The 24,697-nt window shown below is 42.9% G+C and overlaps 3 protein-coding genes across 3 annotated transcripts; 1 reads left to right on the top strand and 2 right to left on the bottom strand.

Moving 5' to 3' along the window:
- Positions 1-2,109: 2,109 nt before the first annotated feature.
- LOC115683477 (probable xyloglucan galactosyltransferase GT12) lies at positions 2,110-4,397 on the top strand. Its single transcript, XM_030608007.2, has one exon. The coding sequence runs from the start codon at positions 2,298-2,300 to the stop codon at positions 3,993-3,995; it is 1,698 nt and encodes a 565-aa protein (XP_030463867.1). The 5' UTR covers positions 2,110-2,297; the 3' UTR covers positions 3,996-4,397.
- Positions 4,388-6,869, bottom strand: LOC115683478 (probable aldo-keto reductase 2). The gene is made up of 5 exons (XM_030608008.2): positions 6,569-6,869; positions 5,954-6,160; positions 5,341-5,513; positions 5,148-5,250; positions 4,388-4,944 (listed from the first exon to the last, which is right to left on the bottom strand). Exons 1-5 carry the CDS (start codon positions 6,785-6,787, stop codon positions 4,606-4,608), a joined length of 1,041 nt encoding a protein of 346 aa, XP_030463868.2. The 5' UTR covers positions 6,788-6,869; the 3' UTR covers positions 4,388-4,605.
- Positions 6,870-8,336: 1,467 nt separating this feature from the next.
- Positions 8,337-16,460, bottom strand: LOC130138087 (probable aldo-keto reductase 2). The gene is made up of 5 exons (XM_056311088.1): positions 16,039-16,460; positions 15,658-15,855; positions 14,848-15,020; positions 14,663-14,765; positions 8,337-8,823 (listed from the first exon to the last, which is right to left on the bottom strand). Exons 1-5 carry the CDS (start codon positions 16,255-16,257, stop codon positions 8,461-8,463), a joined length of 1,056 nt encoding a protein of 351 aa, XP_056167063.1. The 5' UTR covers positions 16,258-16,460; the 3' UTR covers positions 8,337-8,460.
- Between the last annotated feature and the right edge of the window lie 8,237 nt (positions 16,461-24,697).

The raw sequence follows: 24,697 nt of genomic DNA, 5'->3' as shown, positions 1-24,697 counted from the left end.
TCGATGCACTCTGATCATAATTCGACCAATTTTCCTCTAAATTGCTGATCTGATAAACACATGACGGTGACATGGACTTTGGAATATTGGTAAAATTCCGGTTGAATTGCACTGATGGGAATAAAAGGGTAAGTTTAGCGCGTTGTGTAAACAAAATGAAAGTTCAATGACCCGATTTAGGAAAATAACTGAAGGTCAGTTACCACCAATGTAACTTATCCATCTTGTTGAGAAATCCTAACTTATAAAAAAAGAAGTACGTCTTTTGTGAAGGTGGACTCTTGTGATTGATCGTGATATTGTACACGTGACATGATGTTATCATTGCATGATATGCTGCCTAATGTGATAGATGCCGATAAGGATGTGCATCTGTCCCGGTCTAACCTCGAAACAGGACTGAACCGACTGGTGCTGGGTGGTTCCTTGGGGAGACCGATCCAGTTCCCCATTCCACATAAGGGATCGGACCGACAAACCGGCCAAGACTTCTTAATTTTTTTTATATTATTTTATTCTGAAGCAAACTCATATTGTAAATTATTTTTTTAATGTTGGGAAATTCCCTCTAGGGAATAGAAGAAATAAAAAAAAAGAAAAAGAAAGAAATCGCCGATTCCGGGACCGACTCTGAAACTGGTGACCGGTTCCAAGACCAAGTGGGTTGGTTCCTAGTTTCACAAATTGAGAACTGATCCTGCCCGATCTAATTTCAGGTTTGAGAGTGGGAATAGACTCCCGGTGCATTAAGGTAACAGCAAAGCAATGATTTCACATGCAAGAGAATTCAAGTGGGTTTTTTTTTTTTTCGTCCTTTTTGTGGGTTTTAGCAGTCTCTTCGTTGACGATTAGGACTCAAGAGTAAGTGCACCTTTACTGGTGAGAGACGTTAGCAACCCCTTTTCCTATCGCAAGCAATCCATGGAGTCTATCTGCCTGTTTGTGAAGACCGAGAGAGAGAGAGATGCATGCTCATCGTCCCAATTTGAAAAAGAAAATCTGAGTTTTGATCAGATCTGCACGCAAGAAAGGCAGGATCCGATTCTTGGAGAAGAAGACGAGTAAGGAAACGATTTGACAGACGAAGTACTAAATCTTGACTGTAATGGCGGACCAATGTGACGAAGATCTCAAAAAGCCAACTCTTATGGCAAGTCTAATTTGGACTTTGGGAAATGTAAAGGAAACTACACATGGGACAGGATCTGGCGAGGGTTCCAGGCGAGGGTCGTCCTCGCCAGCCCTCACCTCATCGTCGAGGCCTTGGCGATTGGAGGAAGGAAATAAGAAATAAAAAAGGAGAAAAAAGAAAAAGAAAAGATATAGAAAATTTTAGACGAATGCAAAAATTGTCTACTTTTAGCCGGCGTTCACGTGAGCAATTGCCGGTCAAAATTGACCGGAAGAATTATATTGGCAAATTGTCAAAATGTTTATGACTAAATTGGTCGAATTTAAAATTTTAAAACTGAATTGATATCCGTACATTAGGTTCATGACCTTTTGGGTAATTTTCCCATTCATCTAATACCTCCCCTTGGGCATCAAACAAGCATTGAGAATATAATGGCATGAGAGTATTATTCAGGGCAACTACAAAAAAGGTATAATGAAAGCTTATTAGACCAAATTGTGTTGCTTCCCAAATTGGAAAAGCTAAATAGGGTTATACTACTGTGCAGTGGTCGCCAATGGAAGGCAACAGTTCATGAAAAGTTGGCACGTGAGCATTAAGTACACGGTATCTAGACTAATTTGAAAAGAAATCCCCGAGGGCGGTCCAATGTCCCCGACGCTAGAGCCGAGTTCCTCAACACTCGAAAAGTAATTTGATGATAGAATGCGTATCCCTTATATCACACAAACAATACATTTCTTTTTAAGAAAATAAAATCAAGTTTTTCTTATCAAATGATGGAAAATATTTTCCAGCTCATTTTCAAAATTCCAATCGAGGACCGGGAAATACTGCCGATTTGCTGGAAAATGACTTCCTGGAAAATACTGTCCAGAAATGTCGTATTTTTCGCGAAATAAACGGAACCTTACACCACGAAACTATCTTTCGATACTGTGTCGCTGCTTTCATTGTGTTACGCTATGAAGCAGGCTAAGATTCATCGGGGGATTCCATTAGTAAATATGCATTGAGGTTCCTTAGAAGGACAAGAAATTTTTCCTTCTTTGCTTCAATGCCTAGGTTTTGATTCACTCGTCCAAATCAGAGCTTGAAAATCTCTCTCTCTCCTTCACTCTCGTTGAGCTTTTGTCCTGAAAATCCAACCCAAGATTATCGGATGGAGAAACCAGCGTGCAGGTGTTGCTACGACCCGTGCAAGGTCATGTCCCTTGTCACGCTGCTGTGCTTCACGTTCCTCTGCTTGGACTACATCACCTTCAATGGCAAGAGCGATGGCTTCTCCTTCAAATTCAACTCCCATGGGCGTCTGACCTCCGCCGAGAGGAAGCGAAACGGGACGCAGGGCCCCGGTTCTCTCCAACTCACGGGGAACATCGATGATCGCCGGACTAGTGCCGAGAGCGACGTCGGCAGAGCAAGAACCGCGGGTTCGGATAAGCCTGATGAGGGTCAAAAGAGCCTGAACGATGCTAACGAATCAGATGCGCAGTCAGCATCAAGGAGTGATCAAGGACCTGCAGAGGATGTTACTCTCCAGGTCCTAGGCGAAAGTGATCGAGATACGGCGCGCCTGAATCAGGAGAGCGCAGACCCATGCTCGGGCCGGTACATCTACGTTCACAACCTCCCGAGTAGATTCAACGACGACATACTGAAGAACTGCACGTCCCTCATCAAGTGGTTCGACATGTGCCCGTCAGTGGTCAACGAAGGTCTAGGCCCCCAAATCCATGATCCTCGAGGAGTCCTTTCTCACGGAAACTGGTTCGCGACCAATCAGTTCTTGCTAGAGGCAATATTCCGCAACAGGATGAGGCAGTACGAGTGCTTAACCAACGACTCCTCGCTGGCCTCGGCGGTTTTCGTCCCCTTTTACGCCGGGCTCGACGTGGGCCGCCACCTATGGAATTTCAGCACGTCGGTTAGGGACTCTCTTGCACGAGATTTCGCTAATTGGCTCGCAGATAGACCGGAGTGGAAGAAAATGTGGGGGAGGGATCATTTCCTAATCGGAGGAAGGATCTCTTGGGATTTCAGGAGACCAACCAACGACGTTTCTGACTGGGGAAACAATCTTATGTTTCTGCCCGAATCCAACAACATGACAATGCTATCTATCGAGTCAAGTTCTTGGAACAATGACGTAGCCATACCATATCCCACATATTTTCATCCCTCAAGCGAGACTGAGGTCCTTGAATGGCAAAACAAAGTGCGAACACATGAGAGGCCGCACCTGTTTTCGTTCGCCGGGGCCCCAAGACCAAGCCTGGAAGATTCTATCCGAAGTGAGCTCATTAACCAATGCCAAGCATCTAATGGGGCGTGCGCGTTGCTAAACTGTGGCGATGGCTGGAACAAGTGCAATGACCCAGTTGAAGTGATGAATGTCTTCGAGAGTTCAGTTTTCTGCTTGCAGCCGCAGGGGGATTCCTACACTAGGAGATCAACTTTTGACTCGATACTGGCGGGGTGCATTCCGGTTTTCTTCCACCCTGGATCGGCATACGTGCAATACATTTGGCATTTACCAAAGAATTATTCCAAGTATTCGGTTTTCATACCCGAAGACAAGGTGAAACATGGAGACATCAACATCAAACAAGTATTGAGTAGGATTTCCAGTGATGCAGTACTCAGCATGAGAGAGGAGGTCGTACGGTTGATTCCCAGGATTGTATATGCAGATCCAAGGTCCAGAGATCATGCGTTCCAGGATGCCTTCGATACTGCCGTAAAAGGAGTTTTGGAAAGAATAGAGAGCATCAGGAGAAGAATTTCCAATGGCATGGATCCTAGTCGTGGTTTTTCAGATCAGAACGGTACAAAGTTTAACATGCCCGTGACGGCCTAGGAAAAACAGCAGGATCTTTCGGATTATTAAAAACCAAGAAACATTCTAGACGGACAGAAACTGAATTTGAGATTTTTTGTCAGTTTTAAGCTTATGCAGATGATTTCTTCAAGAGTATCTTCTCTCTTCGTCCAGGATTAGATTTCTCTGATCTCTACCCACCGCATTAAGGATGAAATTTTTGTAAAGTAGAAGAGATTCTGCAAATCGAGAATGTACTCAAATCTGTTAAGCTTGAATCAGATGTTGATTAGGGCAGGTAAAGTTTTGTTTGCATCTCGAAATATTTTTGTTTTGTTCATGTGTTGATTTAGCTGGGCAAAAAAAGACCACATGTTGTTTAGTCACATTGATCACCTTAACTCTCGATTCATCACAAGAGGAGAGGCTCATTTCACAGTAGTGCTGTTAATTGGACACTAAGTAAATCATACAGTAGTACAGTACTCAGTAAATCATAGTTTCCCTCAAGATGAATCTAGTTTTGACTATGATGGGAACAGCGCGATATATTATGACAATTACAATTTCAACACACACAAGTACCACATCAGAAAATACTCGCACAATGTATATATATCAAAGAGGTAGTGACAGAAATAGACTGTTTCTAAGCAGCATTCCATGAAGAAAGGGGTGGAGTGTCGGAGTTCTCCCATGTAATCATGGTACTTTTGTACCTGTCGCCCTTGACGTTATCTGCAGAAGCAATTGATTCGAGCTCGGCCATATCGTTCCGCGTGAGTTTCACGGACACAGCTCCAATATTCTGGTCAAAATTCTCAATCTTGGTCGTCCCGGGTATCGGGCAGACGTCGTTGCCCTGGTGGTGGACCCAGGCGAGGGCTAACTGTGAAGGGGCGCATCCTTTCCTCTTTGCAACTTCATGTAATCGGTCAAATAACTTCGCATTGTGAACCAAGTTCTCCGGCTGAAACCTGGGCAGGTACTGCATAAAAAAAAAAAAGCACTTCTCAGCATGGCATTGAAGACCACTATGGTTATAAAGCTTTTGGGTCGACAATTGCTTTCTAGCCACTCTGAATGCTACAAAAAACTGTTAAACCAACAGCAAATATTAAAGTTAGCAGATGATTTTGCTGCACTTTGATGTGAATGATAGTCACTGTGAGCTGATTGGTACACACAGACCTGTCGGAAGTCATCCTTGGATAGATTCTCGAACAGCTTGGAACCTACAGAAAAGAATCCTCGTCCTAAAGGACTGTAGCAAACGATTCCGATGCCGAGCTCCCTAAGTAACCGTTTCAAGGAAGATCAGAGTCAGAAGAAGAACATATCTACTTCACAAAGAAACTAGTCATGGTTTTTCGTTATTTCTTACCGGCATGTGGGAATGACATCTGCCTCCACGTCTCTCGACCACAGCGACCACTCCAGTTGCACTGCTGTTATGGGATGAACAGCATGGGCTCTTCTGATTGTTGAAGCGGAAGCCTCGGATAAACCGATGTACTTGACTTTACCCTCCTCAACTAGCTTCTTTAGTTCACCGACCTTTGAAGATTCACATGACCCAATAATAACAGTAAAGACCTTAAGTGTCGGAGGCCCAGAAATTTGTGCACATCGTTAGCTTTTATTTTGTATCTCCGAATGCGCCTTCTCCAATTTTTAAACCATTTCATTTTGACTAAGCCACAATCAGCAAGACCAATCAGTATTGATACATCTCAATGCAAGAACAATATGCTAGGCATCAAATAAACTCCTGTAGTATCTTTAATCTATCAGAACAAGAGCTAAAACCTAATTGCAGAGGATGATCCAGGAAGTGATCTCAGTCCCACACAAGACAAATTATATCGAATCATCGCAATAAGAAAGTAATTCTCATTATATAGTTTCTATCATATTAAGCGTCACCATATACACAGTGAAACCATCCCGGTGCATCAACCTAGTTAAGCAAGTTAAAGAGTGGAACAAGGGTATACAGTGACTTCGATGGGCACGCGAGTGTCTACGCGGTGTTGGTAGTAGAGGTCGATGCAATCGATGTCGAGCCGCTTCAAGCTGGCCTCACACGACGCCCTCACGTACGCAGGGTCACCTCGGACCTGCCTGTTCCCCTTCCCATCTGCGGAGCTGATCCCGAACTTGGTTGCCACTTGCACTCTCTCCCTCAGCCCTCCCTTCAGTGCCTGCTCAAATTCCATACCGAATCAACATCAAAGCAAACTAAAAAGAAATTGCCCCGCAATCAGAAAGCCTAGTCGCCCGACATAGAGTTCTGTGCGACCACCGCCGACTGTTCAGACCGCTCAATAACTGGAAACCCACTTGGGGCAACTACTGTTCAGACCGCTCATTGTTGCTTCTGCATTTCAAAGCTCGTAGATTTCACAAGGTTTCATACATTTTGCGTTCCAAACTGTGAGAGTCCGACATCTTAAACTAAGAGTAAAGCACGAGAATAGATTACAAATGGGTTGTACACAAGAGATAATTGGAAGCAAAATCATGCGAAACCCTCTGTGCAATTCAGCTAGCTGATGCGAAAAGTCAGACCTTTAAACGACCGCGCGGGTTTGGAATCGAAAAGCACGGACCTTTCCGAGGAGGACTTCGTTGGTGTGGGGGCCGTAGATGTCGGAGGTGTCGAGGAAGGTGACGCCGGAATCGACGGCGTGGCGGAGGAGGTCGATCATGTCGGGCTCGGACTTGGGAGCGCCGTAGAAGGCGGACATGCCCATGCAGCCCAGCCCCTGAGCCGACACCTCCAGCCCCTGCGACCCCAGCTGGATCCTCCCCACCGTCGACGACGCCATGTCCGTCTTCGTCGTCCTCGCTCTCCAGCACGATGCAAGAAGAGGGTCAAACTCCAGGAGACAGAGTTTGAGTTGATTTATACTAAACTACGAAATTATATATTGTTAAATTTCTCACCGACTTAGACATGGGTTTCAGCATATCAAACTTATAGACCAAATCATACTTCATGGGAGCTTATGATCTTGAAAATATTTGATGAACTATATAAGTAATAAAGTGTCACTCTAGCATGTATGAATGAGTTCGAATTGCTCGAAATCTCGATTTCTTGATTCTAAAGGTCACCCTGATGATTTCGGCATGGCCAGCTCAATTCGTATTCAACTTGTTGTGTGTTTCTCGAGTGATCATTCCCCAGTAAGCTTATTATTACACATCCACAATCTTGTCATAGGGAATGTTGCTTATACAAAATGACAACAGTTAGGTTGCGAATGGTAACCATTCTGTTTCTCTATTTCTGTTCCAGAAATAGGTTTGGAACAGAAATCTGTTTGGTAACGAAATTCCAATTTCTATTTCTATTTTTGTTCCAGAAATAGGTTTGGAACAGAAATCAGAAGTTAAAATTTTTAGCTTCTCTATTTCTGGAACAGAAATGAGAAACAATTTTTTGTATTCTTCTCATCACTTTCCCTCACTACTAGCCGGTTTCTCACTCGCCGCCCATCGCTGGCCGTCGCCACCCGCCGACCGCCGCTACCCGTCGCTGGCGGCCACCGCCGCCGGCCACCGTCTCCTGCCGCCGCCTACCCTCCTCCCCCTACCGGCGGCCTACGGCCGCCACTCGCCACCCACCACCAGCCACCATCTCCCGCCGCCACCCGCCTCCCACCCCCGACCTCCTTCCTCCCACCACCGCCGCCCACCTTTGGCCGCCGGCCGCCGTGGGCAGCCGGCCACCGTCTCCCGCCGCCACCCGCCTCCCACCCCCGGCCTCTCTCCTCCCGCCACCGCCGCCCACCTCCCACCGCCAGCCGCCGTCCACCGGCCACCATCTCCCACCGCCAGCCGTCGTCCACCGGCCACCATCTCCCACCACCAGTCGCCCTCCTCCCACTGCCGGCCGCCGTGGGCATCCGGCCGCCGCCTCCCACTGCCTGCTGCCGTCCACCGGCCACCATCTCCCACCACCGGTCGCCCTCCTCCCACAGCCGGCCACCGTCTCCAGCTGCCGGTCGCCCTCTTTTGGCTGCCACCCACCTCCCACCGCCGGCCACCGTTGGTCGCCGCCCGCCGTCCATCGGCCACCATCTCCCATCGTCGGCCACCGTCCTCCCGCCGCCGCCTGCCTCCCACCACTGGCCACCGTCTCCCACCGCCACCCGCCCTCCTCCCGCCACCATCTATCACCCGCTGACCACCCGAGAAGAAGAAATTTTGTGTCATTATCAAACAAATTTCTGTTTCTGGAACAGAAATTTTGTGTCGTTATCAAACGTGTTTTTTTGCTAAGAAACTCCTCCAGGAACATAAATAGAAAAATCAATTTCTGGCCAGAAATTGATTTCTGAAACAGAATGGTTACCATTCGCAGCCTTACTGTCTGTAGTTCAGATCTTATTACAAGAAAACAAGAACCCGGCATTTACACATACTTATAACAGCCACACAACATTAGCCTCAACATACTTCAGCGCCAAATGCTCGAACTCTGCATATCAAAGATTCAACCATAGAAGAAGATACGTTTCAAAGCAGCTTTCCATGAAGAAGGGGGTGGAGTGCAAGAGCTTTCCCCTGTAGCCCTGCTGCTTATGTACCTGCTACACTTGACATTGTCCGCAGAAGCAATCGATTCAAGCTTAACCATTTCTTCTGGTGTAAGCTTCACGGACAGAGCTCCAATGTTCTCAATGAGATTCTCGATCTGGGTCGTGCCAGGAATCAGACAGACATCGTTGCCCTGGTGGTGTACCCAGGCGAGGGCTAACTGCAACGGGGTGCATCCCTTTGCTTGCGTTATTCTACTCACTCGTTTGAATGCCGTCACTAGGTCAGGTGAGTTCTCCGGCTGGAACCTTGGAAGGGACTGCATAAACATAGAGCACTGTCTCAGCAAAGAGCATGAGAGCAACTGTCATATTCCTTGGAACACCAAATTCTACTGCAGCGAGGTCAAACATTACTAGAAGTGGTTGTGTTGCATGCCATCAGATTGTCTTGTTACTTGATATGATAACATTTGGAAGTTCGCAAGCACTGTGTATCTGGACAGCGTGATTAGTAAAAGATTATCTTGAAAGGATCAAAATATCTAGATCAAAATCATAAGCATTCGAATGTAGAGCAAAGTGCTCTAGCAGCTACCCCGTAAGGCCGATGGTTTTGATGTAAGATGTGACAACAACAAAAAAATCGACAATTTAAGTTTCTCTACATGTAATGGTATCCGTTTATCACACCTAAAAGAAAGAAATCACAAATCTAGATGATGTGTAGAAGAACATTATTGGAAGTAAAGTTCTTTTTAGCTAAAAAACACTAGCTACTTCACTTGCCCAGCACAATCACTAGTCAAACACTAATTGCAGGAAGTAACGCACATTTGGCTTTATGTCAGATGGGAACTAGATCCCAAACTTCCATAGGAAGGGTGTGAGGGAGTCCTCACTCAAGAAATGGTTCTGTCGAGATATAGTGTATCTTTTGAAGAAAGATGAGAATAGAAAAGGACAGAGGCTGAGGACAGAGACCGGTGTTGGTTATATTGAGGAAAGACCGCTAATCCTGTGCAGAAGGATGAGAGAAAAAGGATGGGTGGAAAGTGGGGAAAGAATAGCTAATAGCAACTGGTGGGAAGGCTGGGAAGGAGAGGAACTTACAAATAAATCTATGTGTGTTTCTTCCGAAAGCATGAGAATCTGGGAAACTGCCTCTTTCAGGCTCATTAAGCCATTAATTATCTCTCTCTACTGATCTAGAATCACGAGAGGTGGGATGTATAGCGAATGCTAGATTGAAGACATATGAGAATATATAGCATTTGCGTCACCGATTGCTATTCATCCCATCCAGGTATCTTTTCTGTATACCACAAGAACTGGTAATCTTCCAGCACTTCAATAAGAATGACAGTCACTGGAAAAATCTACTTATGTTAATCAGCAGCAACCAACCTGTCCTGAGTGTAATTTGGCGCTCATGAAACACTGGATTACTAGCAATATGAATGGCATATTGATTGTCACAATGGAGAGTAGACGATCCTGCCATATGTAATCCAATCTCAGTCAACAACATACGAATCCACTGAAGCTCACTTGTAACGTTAGCCATAGCACGATATTCTGCTTCTGCACTAGATCGAGAAACAACTGATTGTTTCTTACTCTTCCACGACACAAGATTACCTCCAAGGAATACACAGTACCCTGATATAGACCGGCGATCTACAGGACAACCAGCCCAATCTGCATCAGAGTATCCTGTCACCTCCAAAGAGTCTGGCTCAGAATAACCAGCTACATTAAGATGACCCCGATTATGGAATACAAGCCCTTGACCTGGGGCTCCCTTCAAATATCGTATAATATGTAAGACAGCTTGCCAGTGAGTAGTACGAGGAGAGCTCATGAACTGACTCACCACACTAACAGCAAATGAGATATCTGGACGAGTAATGGTAAGATAATTCAACTTGCCTACCAACCGACGATATTTTTCTGGATCATGAAGAAGCTCCCCGTGTTCGTTATCAAGCTTCACCCCAGGGTCCATAGGTGTATCACCAGGCTTAGCATCGTGCAAGCCCACCTCCTTAAGAATATCAATGGCGTACTTTCTCTGAGAAAGAGCAATACTATCACCAGTATATGCAACTTCGATACCGAGAAAATATCGAAGTAGACCTAAGTCTTTAGTATTAAACTCCTTTTGTAGAAACTGCTTGAGTCGTTTTATGCCTTCAACATCACTCCCAGTAACAATGATATCATCAACATAAACAACCAGAATAACATACCCCTTCAAAGATGACATACTAAATACGGAATGATCCACATTGCATCGATGCATACCAAAACTGGTAACAGCATCACTAAAACGACCGAACCAAGCACGAGGAGACTGCTTTAGTCCATATAGAGCTTTACGCAATCGGCATACCTTCTCCCCCTGAGCAACAAACCCGAGTGGTTGCTCCATATAGACCTCTTCTTGAAGATCCCCATGAAGGAACGCATTTTTAACATCAAGCTGATGAAGAGTCCACTTAAAACGAGCAGCCAAAGAAATAATGACACGAACAGAAGGAATTTTAGCCACTGGAGAAAAAGTCTCGTCATAGTCAATGCCATAATTTTGAGTATAGTCCTTCGCAACAAGACGCACCTTTAAGCGCTCAACAGAACCATCAGGATGATATTTAACAACAAATACCCACCGACAACCTACCAATTGCTTGTCAGGAGGTAAAGAGACAAGTTCCCAAGTCTTGTTGTGTTGTAGTGCAGCCATTTCTTCCTCCATAGCACGAGCCCAACCTGGATGAGCTAAAGCTTCTTGCACACTATTGGGCACAGACACAGATGCGAGAGACGACACAAACGATGACATTTGAGGAGATAAATTATGATAAGACACAAAATGAGCAAGAGGATACCGAGATCGAGTACGGTGTGCAACAGGAGAGTCAACTGGAGGTGATGGAAGAGGATCAGAAGCCGGGGCCGGAGATAGTGGTGAGGCATCTGCTGATGGAGAGTCATGATTCCAAGCACGGCGAGGACCACGTGTATAGACTGTAGTGGCTGAGATGAACTTGGATTTGATGGAACAACAGTAGAAGAGACATATGGTGATTCTCACTGGAGATATAGGTAGGGAACTAACAATGTTTGAGAAGGTGAGGAAGACGGTGCAGGACAAGAAACATTACCAAAAAATGTCCGATCCTCGAAGAAGGTAACATCAGCAGAGACGTACTCTCGACGAGAAGTAGGATTATAACAAACATAACCCTTTTGGGTACGAGAGTAACCAACGAAGACACATTTTTTAGCACGGGGAGATAATTTGTCTAGGCCAGGAGACAACTGATGGACAAAACAGACACAACCAAAAATACGAGGACGAATAGACCATAAAGGTTGATTAGTATGAAGAAGAGTAAAAGGAACAGCTCCCTTTAACACAGAAGATGGAAGACGATTAATAAGATGACATGTTGTACGAATAGCATAGCTCCAGTAAGATTTAGGTACATGTGTATGAAGAAGAAGACACCGGGCAACATCGAGTAAATGACGATTCTTACGTTCAGCAACTCCATTTTGTTGTGGAGTGTGAGCGCAAGAACTCTGATGTAAAATACCACGAGATTCAAGGAAAGGAAGAAAGGTGGAAGAAGAAAAATACTCACGAGCATTATCTATATGTAAGCATTTAACAGGATATCCATACTGAGTAGTAACTTCATTGTAAAATTGACGAAAGGAGTGAAATACCTCAGTACGATCTTTTATTAAATATAACCAAGTGGTACGAGTACAATCATCAATGAAAGTGACAAAATAACGAAAACCAAATGAAGACTCTCGACTAGGACCCCAAACATCAGAATGGACTAACTCAAATGGTTGAGAAGCACGACTCAAAACACGGGGTGGAAAAGACACACGATGATGCTTTCCCAACTGACACGTTTCACAATCAAACTTAAGACTCGATCTAGACACAAAAGGAAAATGACAAAGTGTATCTGTTGACGGATGACCCAGACGACAATGCAACCGATAAGAGTCATCCACACCTTCTTCCGAATAGTAGCGATGCAAAGCAACAATCACGGGGTCTAGAAGATACAATCCACCAGCCTCACGCCCACCACCTATCCGGCGTCCAGTCTTCCGATCCTGGAGGACACATGAAGATGGAGAAAAGGTGATATTGCAATCAAGATCACGAGTAATGGAACTGACAGATAACAAACTATAAGGGAATCGAGGAATATGGTAAACAAAAGGCAAAGATATGGAGGAATTCAATGACACACAACCTGTACCAGCTACTTGAGATTTTGAACCATCTCGCTAAGGTGATCAAGTGGAAGGAGTAGAAGAAGATGAAGTAAGAAGACGCGAATCACCAGTCATATGATGAGTGGCACTGAATCAATAATCCAAGGACTAAGTGTATCTCGTAGTGGCTAAGAGACAAGTACCATCATTATGTTGTGCCAAAGTAGCAACAGGAGGCGAAGAACCACCAGGTTGTCGCGCTCTAATCGCTCATCATATTCGCACGAGTCAACTCGCACGATACTTTGTTCGGAAGCCGATCCAGATGAAGAAGACCGAGGCTCAATATCAATGGAAGCCTGTAAACCCCGCAACTCAGGATGGAGATCATAACAATAGTTAATAGTGTGTCCAGCCAACTGACAATGAGTACAAAAACGACCTCCACGACCTCCTCTAGCACTAGCAGTACTACCATCTCGAGGAACACCTCGACCCGGAATAGTGCGGCCACGACCATGATTAAAGTTACTTGTACTCCAATTGCCACGACCACGAACTCCTTGATTACCACGAGCCACCATAGCACTATTATCTGACATAGTTGAAGCTTTCGAATCGGGAGTGTACCGAGCGACTCGAGAATATACTTCCTCTATGGAAGGAAGGGTGCCCAGAGAAGTAACTATTGTCTTAGGGCACCGTGATCCGGACCAAGACCTCGAAGAAAGAGGACCACCAGCATGTTTGCTTCTCTCTGCTGCATCGAGTAAGCTGTTGTGGCTGGTGGAAGATGAGACCGGAGTCGCTGAGACAAAGAAGTAAAACGAGCATAGTATTCTGCCAATCCGGAAGGACCAATTTTAGCCTCAAATAATGCCTCCCACATATCACATACTCGACTCATATTATTCTGTCCAGAATAAAGTAAAGTGCATTTGGACCACACCTCACGAGCTGTCATACAATCCATAAAAAGAGGACGAATAGAATCAGTCATACTTCCCCACAAAGAAAGTACGCAACGCAGCGTCGGTGACCCTCCATTCTTCTAAATTAGCTGAATCCTCGGTGGTGGTTCATGGAGCCACCTAGATTGGCGATTGGCATAAATAAAAGTAGAAAGGGCCATTGACCAACTCGGGTAATTCGTGCCATCCAACTTTACTAATGTGGTGTGTAAACCACTCATACCAAAGGAACCAGTAGCAATAGTCGGGGTAGTCACCCCGAACGAACATCCGAGTTACTTGAATCGTAGAGACATATCCACCAATTAAAAAGAGAACACTCGTAATCTATCGATTGTCACCAAATCCACTAAAAAAAAATGTGAACACCACCAACAGCAACTATCAATCACACTACAAGTCACCACACCAACTTCCACTACCACATCAACTAGATCTGCTCACCACATCAACCACCACTACACTTTAATTAAAAACAATGTCTTCACATCAGACAGTGCAAGACAGCAGAGAAACACGAGCAAAAAATCCCATAACCAAGACAGATCAGTAGAGAAGCAACAGGAACATGACCAAAAATTTCTTCACATCTGTTGCCTCTCTCTGCGAATCACATCACTGGAAGAGGCGCTGAGTCGCGCTCTGGAGGCGCGCTGAGTCGCGCGCGGGGGGGCGCGAGGTCGCGCCGAGGAGCGCGCGAGGTCGCGCTGAGGCGCGCGAGCTAAGACGCGCGAGACGTGTGGGTTCTTCGCTGGCCGTGAACAGTAGGCTAGGGTTAGGGCTTTACTGTGGCTCTGATACCATGTAATTTGGTAAAAGAGATCTTCTTTATTATTGAGATAAACCAAGTATATATAGGCTTAGGGTTAAGCCTTGATACAAAGACCTAAATACCCTTTCCTAAAATAAACCCAACTTGCTAATTATCTAATAATAAAACTAACACTGAGTAATCCTCATAGGGATTCTCCGAGAACTTGGAACCAGCAGACAAGAATCCTCGTCCTAAAGGACTGTAGGCAACAATACCAATGCCAAGCTCCCTAGTCGCCATTTTAAGGAAGAGCAGATTCAGAAGAAAGCTGTTGTTACTGGATAAACAAATTAAACAGAGTGATTTCATACCTGCACGTGGGAATGATCTCTGCCTCCCCATCTCTTGCCCACAGCGACCACTCCAATTGCACCGCTGTGATGGGATGAACAGCATGTGCTTTTCTGATTGTTGATGCAGAGGCCTCGCATAAACCGATGTACTTGATCTTACCCTCTTCAATGAGTTTCTTTAGCTCTCCCATCTTCGCATATTCACATGACAATACACTAACAGTCAAGACCTTACATGTTAAGATCCAGAAATTCATGCACAATATTAGCTTTTATTGTGTCCCTAATCCCTGAATATTCAAACATTACATTTTGACTAAGCAGTTCCTAGCCAAGATCAATCGATCTTGATGCATCTCAATGCAACAAAAAAGTCGCCAGGCATTAAAACGGAGGTAGATTTCTCTAATTTCTCACAGAAGAGGGCACATAACAGAATTCCAAGTGCTTTTTCATATTACACAATGACATGTCAAGAATCAAATGTCTCTACAGGAAGTCCAGAAACAACCTCCAAAGTGATTTTTCGTATATCAATTAGGGTGAACCCAAAAGCGCTTTCTTCTCAAAGGAACTTTCTTATCGACCCTTAACTTGTAAAAGATGCCCACAAGACCTCTTTAACAACGTTGCGCCACATCTCAACCTTGACTATCAACTGAACTGAAATCTCATTTAACAATATCTTACAAGTCAACATCATGCCACAAGATCCAAGAAACTTTTAACAACATGATGATGCATCATCAACACCAATCTAGGTTAGCAACTGATCATATGGCTCAGAGAAAGTCTTAAGAGAGGGAAAGGTTCAATGAGGATCCATACAGTGACTTCAATGGGGACGCGAGGGTCGATACGGTGTTGGTAGTAGAGGTCGATGCAATCGATGTCGAGCCGCTTTAAGCTGGCCTCACAAGCTGCCCTCACGTATGCCGGATCGCCCTGGACTTCCCTCCCATTCTCGAAGCTGACTCCAAACTTGGTCGCCACTTCCACCTTCTGTCTCACCCCTCCCTTCAGCGCCTGCTCAAAATCCACACCAAATCAACACAAGAAAAACCCAAGTTTACCCAAATAGAAAAAAGCCGATTTTTGTGCGAACGAAGACTGATTAACAAACAGATTTTTGTGCGAGGACTGTCAGCTAGTTGATCTAAAAAGCCAAAACCTTGAAGTGCGGCACGACTCAATATATACAAAACTGACCTTTCCGATGAGCATTTCGTTGGTGTGATTGTCGTAGATGTCGGAAGTGTCCAAGTAAGTGACGCCCAAGTCGGCGGCAACGTGGATGAGCGCGATCCGGTCCGGCTCGGGCTTGGGTTGGTCATAGTAGGGGGTCAGGGACATGCACCCCAGCCCCTGCGCCGAGACGTCAAGACCCTCTGACCCCAATTTCATCCTCATCACCTTCACCGACGCCATTGCCGTCGTCTTGGTAAATATCGAAGCAAGAAGAGAATCGAGAAGAAACAATTTGAGAGCGCTCCACTCCTTACAATGAGACGACAGGAAGCTTTTTGATGAGCCGAGCTTTATAGGCGACACGAGAGCACTTAGGTGGGAACACTCGAGACGGCAACAGAATTGCCTACCAAAAGGCGAGGGTGTCCTCAGCCACTCCTGGAACGGCCGCGTAAAAAACTTGAGACGAGGCAAAGCCTGGTGACGTTCTGTAGAATCTGTCGGCAAAATCCATAGCTTTTGGTACTGCGGAGCTCATGACTATGATAGCTAAGTTATAGTTGGAATAAGGACACGAGAATAACAGATAAGTCCAACCTCCGACCTGGATCCTGCCAGTGGGTCTTGAATCTTCCTTTTTCAGGAAGCTTGACGTAGGCCAATAGCATCAGACCTGGAGGTCCACTTTTTGGAAGTTTCTCTCCCTTCTCTCCAGCGACGACCTCTGCTCTCTCTGTTTTTGTCCAATAAATCATGCTGCCGCCGCCGCCGCCGCCGCCGCCGCCGTCGATTCAACACGCAAGAGAATCAAGATGGGTCGTCTTGGAACTTACCAATTCTTCCAAGAAACATGCTTTCTCCTCTAGCTTCGCTCGCATCGAGCCACCCTCTGCACCAAATCCATTCCTCTGCACTTCCTTGCCTTCCCTTTGTCATCCCCATCTCAAGTAACAATTCCCAAAAAAATTTCTGGTCCCCTGCGACCAAAAGCATCGACCCTAGATTCAACCCCTTGCCCTATTGCGCCAAGATTGATTACAGCCCGGTGGAAGACGATGAAGCTGAGGAGGACGAGGGATTGGATGAGGACGAACCTGCGAGCGGAGATGCGGTTTTGCCATAGAGATTAAAAAGACTGGCAAGAATTCGAGGAGGATTCTTACACGAATCAATTCTACGAAAACCACGCGCATCCGATCTTTATAATTTGTACATACATAATTCGGATAAAATTAAGAACGTCGATTTAATGTACAATATCATGATAACAACAATTATACGTAACAATTTCTATCTCGACAAATATATTCTATAAGAGTCATGCTGGTGAGGGAATAACTTTTGAATTGAGAGGCGCCATGGGTATTTTAGACATACAAGAAATTATTCAAATGTAACATACAGGAGAATCATGATTAATTGTACAGAATAATAAACTCTATATATTCTATCCATTACAAATTCCATATAAGGAACCGACCGTCCAAGTAGGGGAAATTGCGATTTAAAAACCAAAGGTCTCATATTATATGTCATGAAAACATCGGCAACCCAAAAATGAAACTTCGCTGATCGAAAGAGTTGAACATACTTTTCGAGAAGACAGATATATGGATAACGATGATGTGTCGCTCGGACGATAATTTGAAAAAAAAAAAAAAAGAGGATGAGTATGGATGCGAGATTAGGACGTGATGTCTCCACATTCACATGTCAATTATTTGGAAAAAGAAAATTCGCCATTCACGCACGGCTTATCAAATTTGGTCCACTGCCCTCGGTCAAACAAGCTCTATTACCTAGATGTTTTCCTAATAAAAACCAAAATTGGTAGGCGTACCAACTCATTCGACCCGTTCCAACTAGTTCGACCGATCATCTCGCCTCAATTCTCACTAGCTGCCCAAAAGATGCTACGTGACCTTTCGTGCATTCCATTAATTGATTTATGGATTTTGGGGGAGGACCATATGTCGCAGCCTCCCCACCGGCAGCCGTCGACGGGTCGACAAGGATGGTTATAGATTTTAGGTGTCAACACCATATGACATAATTTTCCTCGAAATTCATGCATGTTGCCAAGTTGGAAATTACACGTCATGGGATTTTTCTATTGCAAGAGATTGTTGTCTTAGAGTTATTAGCTCGACTTACACATTAACATGTACCTTGAGTGACACTAGTTAAATTAACTAGATATGGAAATAACATTGCTCAAGAGACTTTGAAAATAAGTTACTTACTCCAGATGGAGAGGTTTACGTTTCCAAAATATTTATTTAATTAAGTCTAACGAGTGCTCGCCCTGAGGATACTCTTAAGCATTGGCTCATGTAATATTAATGAAAGTTCTCGTGACTATCGATGCATAGACGAGGTTTGCAACCTCGAGAGATAGTGACACTAGAGAATTCTCACATAATACTTGTAAAATTTATTTCATACATATCAAATGAATGACATAAAATGGTTCAATTTTCATATACTGAAGCTCCACCACATCTTTCAAGATGTCAATATTGAATTGAGAAAAAGTGAACGTGTTCACACTTGGGTTTGATTTCATTTGGTGTCGCATAGATTTGTTTACTCATCCTAAGGGTGAGCTCGACTTGCCCCGTCTAAAGTGCCAATTAATGAAGTTGAACAAAACGTTCCGCGTTGGCAAAATGTTACAAAAGTTGGAACCCGGCGACCCCAACGGAGGCATTGCTGAGGTTGCTCAACTCAAGGTGAGACAAATCTCATCTGGGTGAAAGCTTGCCAACGTCGAGCGACTCTCGACAAGCTGGAGCCCATCGAGCATCAACTAGAGGCTGTGAAAGATGGCGCAACCCCAGCCAAGGTGGCGCCGAGGTTGCTTGACCCAATGTGAGACAGATATCGCCTAGATGAAGCTTCCCGATCGAGCGACACTTGGCGAAGCTTGTCGGTGTCGTGCGACCCTCGGCGAGCTAGATCTAGAACTCGGCGAGAGTCAACCATAGGCCGCGAGACTAGTCAAGGCTCATTGGGGTTGCACGACCGTCGCCAAGATGGCACCGAGGTCGCTTGACCTGAGATGAGAGGGATCTCACTTGGGCAAGCTTGCCGATGTTGAGCGACCCTCCGCGAAGATTGTGGGTATCGCGCCAGTGATCTTTAGCGAAGCTTTGCCAATGTCCCCGTCCCTCAACCTCCTCCGTAGAGTTCCCCAGCCACAATCAACTTTGTCTGTGTCCAAACAGTAGGAGTAAAGTGGCAATACCAATATATTAGTGAGGGCGAGATTGAAAGAATTTTTTTTATTAAACCATGAAGTAGCATTCCGAAAATGCTGAAGACCAAAGATATCGGATACTCGTCTCGAGATTTGGGCATTTTCAAAGCTCAACTTTGCGCCTAAGATTATTAAGATTGTGTTACCAAACGCTAAATTTTTTGCTTAAAGCTGCTTGTGAATGGTGCGTCAAGTTGAAAAGGTTAATTAAAGAAGAGATAAGTACATTGAAAATTCTAAAACTTGTTAAGAGAGTGCAATTAAGTCCTAAAACTTATGAAAAATGCGATCAAGTTCTAGAACTTATCAAATTAGTACAATTGTGTCCTTCCGTTAACTCCGTCCAATTAGACTGGCGGAAATTGTTGACGTGGCTTTCTTTTAATATTTTCTCTCTCGTACTTGGTTTTTTAAAAATATTTTTCGTCTCCTGCGTGGCGTTGACCTTATTAAAACATGAAATATAAGACTAAAACAACTTCACGTTAGCCTAAATTTTAATTTTTTAACCAGTAAAAAATAAAAAATGTATTTTAAAAAGGATATGTTCACTTAAAGTTCTAAAATTTGTCACGAAAGTATAATTGAGTCATAAGTCATTTCGTTAACTCTGTCCAACTTGGCTAACGGAAAATACTAATGTGGCTTTTTTAAAATTATTTTCTCTCTCTTACGTGGCAATGATGTGGCTAAAACATGAAACATAAAGCTAAAACAATGTCGTTTTGGTCTAAACATGATTTCTAATACAAATTTTATTTAAATTAAATTTTAAAATAAGCTAATTTTTTTTTTAAAAAGATAAATTGATTTCCATGCAAGAACCCCGTGGATGGCGCTACTGTGTCGACATTCTGAACCTTCACCGGTTGATTCTGTTTGAAATTTCTCTTTCCATGGTTTCAAATTTTGCGGCCGAGTCCATTTATTGACAGGTTATTGGTCTAAGTAAGTATTAGTTCATAGAATCGAATTACAATGTCATTAGCCACAAATATAAACCAAAGCAATATAATTACAATGTCATGGCTTTTGGATTACATGTAAAACACTCTGTTGTTATTATGAAAGATCAGAACCTAAGTATCACCGACACCGACAACGACACATGACACGACACGCCGACATGTCATTTCTCAAAAAATAGAGAATTCCGACGTGTTGGGACACATTGTATATTAAATGTATATTTTTATATATACATGATAAATTATCATTTTTATGATTATTTCAATCAAATTAATTCGATTCAAATTCACAAATAAATAAATAATAAAACAAGCCTAGAATGAATTTACACTAAAAACATTAATCCACCATTTGTTACTATCATTCATTGTTTTGAATTGACAAATTCAACTACATTCTATTCTGTTAGGGATTCACAATTAAGTTTTTGTGGGGCTGGCTGGGTATATTAATTTTGGGGTGGCTAGGAATATGACTTAAGTATATATATTTTTGATATATTTAAATTTTGATCCCTAAGTTATTGAAAATGTTTAAAATTGACCACGTGTGTGTCAGAATGGCATGTCGGGATCGATGCTGGACTCACGTGTCACTGGCGTGTCCGGAGCGCTGATCACGTGTTGGATGTCTGACACCTATTGACCACATGTCGATCGCATGTTGGTGTCTGACTCCGACGCATAGGCCCCCGGAATTTGTCCGTGCTTCCTAGATCGTAACAACCGAAAGGGGAACTACAAAGGGAAGTTGTGGGACAGTCGCTCTCTTGTTTGATGAACTTCTTTGGAATCTCTTTTGGCACGGAATATATCCGAGAATTATGCTATTTGGTGCGACTTTCTTGTAGTAGTATAAACTATAAAAAAGAACAGTGCAATCGAATCTTTTGAGCAGCTTTTTGGAAGTTATGCTCCTACGAGAAAGCCCAATTTAAGTAGGTGAATTCCGGACACACAAAACACTCCACTAACCTCATGAATCAAATAAGAGGTGAGTCAAGGCGTGGATGGGTTGCCCAAATCTGGAAGTGCTTTCAAATTGATGGCATGAGGAATCGAAACTGCAACCGTGATTACCCAAGTTTGTTTATTGACCACGGAGCCAAACTCCTAGGAGCCTTTTGTCTCGTAATTGTAAAACATGTGTTGCCAAGCCCGTAAGTATAGTGGGTAATTATCATTAGGAATTTTAGTGGTTCTATAATAACCGGCAAGAGCATGTCCAGGATTCATCAATCATTCATTTTATAAAAATTTATCACTACGTGTGGAAAGGCGCACCAAATACATAACACTAGTAAGTATTTTTAAGTATCGTCTCATAACACTAGTACCTAAGAATATTGTTTTTCTGTCATGACTGCACTGTTCTTTTTTATAGTTCAGACCGCTACAAGAAAGCCGCACCAAATAGCCTCTAGCAGTAATTCTCGGATAAATTCCGTGCTAAAAGAAAATCCAAAGAAGTTGATCAACTAGAGAGTGACCCTGCTACAACTTCTCTTTATAGTTCCCCTTTCGATTGTTACGATCTTTCATAATTACGACACGGTCTTGTACATGTAATCCAAAGGCCATGACATTGTAATTGAGATGCTTTAGTTTATATTTGTGGCTAATGACATTCTAATTCGATTCTAGTGAACTAGTACTTAGACCAATAAATCTGTCAATAAATAAACTCGTCTGCAAAATTTGAAAGCATGAAAAGAGAAATTTCAAGTAGAATCAAGGGTTAATATCACGAAAAACTCCAAACTGATACACCTGCGATAAATTTACCCCAAACTTATTTTTTGATCACCAAAAACCCTCAATTGGTATATTTGTGATAAATTTATCCCAAACTAATTTTTTGACCACCAAAAACCCTCAATTGGTGCACTTGTGACAAACTTACCCTCAGTTAAATTGAATTAATACCATGAAAAATTACAAATTGATAAATCTGTGACAAACGGAAGGGTAAAATCCCAAACTGGTAAATCCGTCAACTGTCACGTATCATCCAACTCAAAAATTTGATAGTAAAATTTAACGAAAACTAATAAAGGGTAAATTTGTCACAAATATACCAATTTGAAATTCTTTATAATTAAAAAATTAATTTATGATAAATTTATTATAAATATATCAATTTAGTATTTTTCGTGATATTAACTCTAGAATCAACTACTTTACCAAACAAAAAAAAAAAAACTCTGGAATCAACTGATGTAGGCTCATACCACAGTAGCGCCAGCTAGGCGGTTCTTGCATAGAAGTTTCCCAACGATGATGTTACCTTTTTTTCTAATTTTCCTACGTAAGAATCGTTGGGTCATGTTCAAGTGAAATTAATGCGCACCTAACTTTTCTTGTTGAAATAATAGCCAGATTTCCTGTTTGACTTATTCGCATTCTCCTCTCGCCCACGTACTAATCATGAATGATAGAGATGAAAAGATTGATTTGACCCATAAAGAAATGTATCGTCTTCTTTCTGGTGGTTTATGACATGCTTATCCTACTTGTATTATTCACGTCACTTCTTTTTTCATCAACCACATTTAAGAGAGCGATTTCAAGTAAAATCTAGAATTTGAAATTTACCTATTGAAATAGATTTCTCAATTTTTAGAATCTGAAATTTACATTACATATTTTGAAACATGGAACCTACTTTATTATAAGTTTCAGGATTTATCCAGATTTCACTTGTATAATTTATTAAACTATTATAGTTAATCATCACTTTTAATGACCATCACTTGCTACTAAAATTTACTCACCAGAACTTATATTTACACATATGAAGAATATAAAACGTTAACAAAGTAAAAGTCTCAGTTATAAAATAGAAGTTCAGACTAGTGACTCCAAATTATATACTCATCATCAGACGTCATGAAATACCACATGATCGCGCGAATACAAAGACCAAGAGAATTACAAAAACTTGTTTCAAATTTTAGATTCCAACTACCTAAAACTTAGAATTTACCCGTCAAAACAGGTTTTTCAATTTTTGGAACCTAGAACCTAGCTTACATACTCTGAAATTATGCTCACCCTAATAATATTTCTTTGTAAAGTATTTTTGAACTAGTTTATGTATATCTAATACCACTTCTATTTACTATTATTTTCCACGCTTAATATGTTGTTATCAATCATTCTTTCGTATGACCGCATTAACTTTGCGTGTTTTGTATATTTTTCCATCATATCCCGTCTTAATTTGATGAGAATTTTTTTTTTTGTCGAAGTTTTACTTTCCATTCAAACACTAGGAAACATATCACAAGAGAGAATATGACTAGAGTCGATACAAAATAAATCCCATAGAGGTAGGGGTGGTCTAGACATCCAGTTGGATGGTAGAAATCCTTTATGATGATTTTTGGCTATCCAGTCTGCTGCTTGATTGCTGTTTCGTGGACAGTGGACCAGGGAAACCTCCTTTAATTGGGAGAGCAGTACATTACAATCAACAAAAAGGCTTCTCAAGGCCCATGGGCTTTCTTTCGGATTATAAGTGAGACTTACTGAAGCTTCGTTGTCTGATTGTAAGCAAATCTTCTCTGCTAATATTTCCTTCTTCTTCGTTGTCTCTGCTCACAGACAGAGAAGAGCTTCTTTTACAGCGTTGCCTTCAGTTTCCAGCGGGGAGGAAGCAGACACAGTTTTGGCGAACCCCACAATAATCACTCCTCTGTAATCTCTGCATATCCCAGCCACCGATCCCTCTGTTTTCCCTTCGATCCAAGACCCATCGACGTTGAATTTCAGAGTTCCTGGTTCTGGGGGCGTCCAGCGTTCTGTCTTCGCTTTGGCCTTCCAACTCCTCGATTCAGGTAAGTTTTGCTCCCGATAGTTTCTGTTTAGAAAAACAGCTTCTTCCACAATTGTTCCGGAGCTTGGACTAATTTGATTGAATACCCAGGCGTTCCTTGCCTTCCAAATTTGCCAGAGGACTCCTGCAAGCATTTCCGGACCCGATTGTGCTGAGCTTTTGGTGAGTGCTTCGTCGATCCATTTGTCCATCCTTGTTAGATTTATCGGTGATACGTCCATCTGGATTCTCGGGTCTGACCATATGTTGTTGGTCCAGTCACAGAGGGTAAATTTGATGAGAATTTGCTAAGATATAAATTACACAGAAATGTCCCTCTCTGACAGTCCAAGCACTTAATGATAGACAGCACATTCAACTTCATAATGCATGTGATATTTTCTTTTATCACTCTATTGCTTTTTTTTTTCCTCTACGATGATATAAAGGTTGATTAGGTAGCTTGAATTATGAAAATCATATTTCCTCGCCTACTTCCTTGGAATACGTTATTATAATAGACCCACTATAATTACATTGAATATGACTAACTAGGAAACACGACCAAAGCATTGTCCCTCTCGCTAGACCCCTGCAGCACCAATTAAGGCATAATTATATGCACTCGAAAGAGTA

The sequence above is a fragment of the Syzygium oleosum genome, unplaced genomic scaffold (assembly GCF_021117445.2).
Source record: "Syzygium oleosum isolate NSW1041296 unplaced genomic scaffold, Sole_v2.1 Sole_v2.01, whole genome shotgun sequence".
Lineage (NCBI taxonomy): Eukaryota > Viridiplantae > Streptophyta > Magnoliopsida > Myrtales > Myrtaceae > Syzygium > Syzygium oleosum.
Note: the sequence above shows the minus strand (reverse complement) of the source record. Positions and strands in the feature narration are given on the sequence as shown.